Source organism: Equus quagga, chromosome 17 (genome assembly GCF_021613505.1).
Source record: "Equus quagga isolate Etosha38 chromosome 17, UCLA_HA_Equagga_1.0, whole genome shotgun sequence".
NCBI classification, from domain to species: domain Eukaryota; kingdom Metazoa; phylum Chordata; class Mammalia; order Perissodactyla; family Equidae; genus Equus; species Equus quagga.
Window position 1 is genome coordinate 16,196,828 of NC_060283.1, and position 3,559 is coordinate 16,200,386.

A 3,559-nucleotide genomic window follows, 5' to 3' on the forward strand; every position below is an offset into this window, starting at 1 on the left:
TCCAAAGTCAAGAGGCAAAGTCAGATTGAGAGATAGAATTGAGTTCTCTAAGAGAAGATGGGACTGTGGCAGGGGTGCCCACTCTACATATGCAGTGGTGGTACAGCACTGTGCTCAGACCCAAAGACTGCCCAGACTCCTCATGCATGGAGTCACAACCACTAAATTGAGTTGCATAGATGTACTCCCGTGTGATGCTACAAATCAACTGACCTTACTAGGAACAGGTAGCTCTAGACTAAGAGCTTACACTCCACTACAGCATTTCTCTGTACATTCTCAAGTAATGAACTTCATTACCAGGGTTTAGAGAGTATTATCATATGCTCAACCAAGCTCCAACCTAGAGAAGTTTAGTTAATCCTCTAAACACCTATCAGAAAATTGAATCTCAAGCAAATACAGGTGTAACCCATTCTATCAGAAGCTGTTTCATATGCAAAATGCATTAAAGATGAGCACAAGTCTCTTTATTAATGCAAATGGGTCTTGTGGACCACACTATCTGCCATAATTGAACACAAATCCTTCTTCAGTCCCTGAGATGCATACAGTTTTTTGTATTAGGGCCATCGCAAAAACTAGTGTATACGGCCAAGGGTTTCATTCCTTTCACCAGGTGAAACTTAAAAACCCACATCGTTTTCCACAGATTCCTATTGATGGGAGCTACCTGTGAGTGCAAAACTTGGAGTAGTGCATTTTAAACTTTCAATGGCAGGGAGTTAGCAGGGAAAGAAAATATATTAGCAGAATGATGAAAAAAATAATAATTGAAATTAAGTAATAAAATAAAGCTTTTAAAACACTAAGTCTACTGTGAGGTGTCTGTAGGAAGCAAAATTGAATGGACTGGGGGTTTGAACTATAATATTGGTATATTATAAAGAAAACATCATATATAGGGTTTAATAAATTCATATTGATTGACTATAAATGAATGAACAATTCGATGGATGGAAGGATAAAAGGATGCCAACCAGCCCCCAAATGCTTTCCTGGAAGCTTAGGAATCCAAACAATTACTCTGTCCTTTTAGATTTCTTCCACTCTTCATTTCTAGATAAGAATTTAGGTCCTACAAAACATCCTCTTAGCAACAGTCCTGTACACCCTGTATATGGCATCTTTGACTTCCTTGTTCCTCAAGCAGTAGATAAATGGGTTCAACATGGGGATCACTGCTGTATAAAACACAGACACCACTTTATTGAGATCCAGGGAGAAACTTGCACTAGGCCATACATAAATAAAGAAAAGAGTACCATACAGGATGGAAACAGCTGTCAGATGAGATGAGCAGGTAGAAAAGGCTTTATGCCTCCCTTCAGCAGAGTGGATCTTCAGTATGGTAATGAGGATGTAAATGTAGGAGACCAGGATAGTCAGACCACTGAAGACTTCCACAGCTCCAGCCATGAGGAAAACTACCAATTTATTGAGCCTAGTGTCAGCACATACAAGGGAAAGCAGCGGGGACATGTCACAGAAGAAATGATTAATGACATTGGGGCCACAAAAAGGGAGATGAAATGCATTTGTTGTATGAGTCATGGTGTTCATGAACCCACTGACATAGGGACCAATCACCAGCTGGATACAGAGTCTCTGAGACATCGCGACTGAATACAATAATGGGTTGCAGATGGGTACATAGTGGTCATAGGCCATGGATGCCAAGAGGAAACACTCTGCTGCCACAAAGAACCCAAAGAACCACTGCTGCAAAGCACAGCCCAAGAAAGAGATGGCTTTCCTCTTCACAAAAAAGTCAGTGAGCATCTTGGGGCTCACAACTGAGGAGAAGCAGATGTCCACAAAAGACAAGTGGCTGAGAAAAAAGTACATGGGCATGTGAAGGCGGGAACTGATCTGTATCAGAATAATCATACTCAAGTTTCCAGTTAGGTTGATGACGTGGAAACTCAGAAAGAGCAGGAAAAGTAAGATCTGTAACCGGGGGTTGTAATTCAAACCTGTGAAAATGAACTCATTGACCCTTGTGTAGTTTTCATGTGCCATTGGCTGGTTCTGGTTTCCACTAGAAGAAGAACAGAGGAGTCACAGCAGATTTGGCAAACATGTCTTCAAAATGGGACACTGGAAAAATATACTAGTAACTGGGAGAGCACTAGAGATGATACTACTTAGCTGCAAGTTCTGGCCAAGGAAACAAAAATTAAATATAGATCAGTGTAAAATTATCAGATCTTAAGTTATATTTTAAGTTTCTGTAGAAATCTATCAATACAGAGATAAGAAAATGGAAACCTAGGAAAGAGGAGAAGCTTGCTCCATGTCCCATAACTAACTGAGGCAAAAATGGTTGCAGAATAGATGTCTAATAACTCCCACTTCAGTGAACTTTGCGTGAGTTCGCCAGGTGAATACACATCAGGAAAAGTGACATAGGAGAGTAGAAGTGAAGCAAGCTGGAGAAGAAATGAACAGCAACTCATTTTTTAAGTGGCATGCTGTGCACTTAGTGATTATAACCTAAGGCTAAATGTATATTCTCCAACTTGTCTCGAGTCTACCTCCAGACCCTGGAAAGCTACTTTTCTTCATCTCTGAAACAGAAATAATAATATGAAAAATTACCTTGTAAATTGTTGTGAGGATTAAATGAGATAATTCATGCAAAGCATTTAGCAGAGTGTTATTGAGGACCTAGATTAGAAAAGAATAATTGTTAGTATTTTTGTCATACATACTCCCTTTAATAGACCTACAAGCTAAATGTCATTTTATTTTGCATAGGAAGAAAACAGAAGCTCAATCTATATTCATAATACTAGTGACTGGAAGAGATGAGCTTTGAACATGCATCTTTAAAAAATGGACTATGTTTTTTCCTTTTCACACTGCAGAAATGTTTCCTGTGTCTTCACAATTCCTTCCATTTCAAAGAAATCCAAAATTCATTCCAATATGAGTACAGGATAATGCATTTTTGGCTTCCTGTTCCTGGAGTTGAGGTTATAGCCAATGGTCATTAGTGAAAAGGCCATGAAATGATAGTGTTGAGCATAAGTATCACCTTTATGGAAATGATGCATCGAAGAAGTCTGGAAAAAAGCCTAAATTCTCCCAACTCTGTATCCTCTACATTTCCTTTTGTCACTCACTGTAAGGAGGACCTTGGTTAAGTCACCTGATCTCTTTGAACCTGAGGTGCTTCATTCATTCAATGTGCTTTTGGCTTGATCTCAGAATTCTCATCCATTTACAATGAGAGGGTCGATGTGTAGGTGCTCAGAAATCTACTAATACTTTACTTTTAGAAAATTTTATTAGCCCAGGAATATTGAAGTCCCACATCATACTTTTGCTAGACACTTTTCCGTCTAATTTGAAATTTATTATTTGACTTTAGCAAGACTTCCTCTGAGGCAAATAATATAGTTTACATTATATATTTTGCTTCAGGAGAAATAAAGAGAAAGATGGAATGACCAGTCCAAGTGTTTACTCATCACACCTTTTGCTTAAACCTGTTCAAAAGTCTAATAACTCCTCCAGGATCCATCACATACTATATCTCAGTCCTCCACTTGAC

General features: G+C 38.8%; 1 protein-coding gene across 1 annotated transcript; it reads right to left on the reverse strand.

Moving 5' to 3' along the window:
* Window positions 1-1,071: 1,071 nt before the first annotated feature.
* LOC124229505 (olfactory receptor 1009-like) lies at window positions 1,072-2,022 on the reverse strand. Its single transcript, XM_046644741.1, has one exon. It carries the CDS (start codon window positions 2,020-2,022, stop codon window positions 1,072-1,074), a length of 951 nt encoding a protein of 316 aa, XP_046500697.1.
* Between the last annotated feature and the right edge of the window lie 1,537 nt (window positions 2,023-3,559).

What these genes read in the sequence shown, in the direction of transcription:
- LOC124229505 (XM_046644741.1), bottom strand. Translation starts at nt 2,022, where the DNA reads ATGGCACATGAAAACTACACAAGGGTCAATGAGTTCATTTTCACAGGT.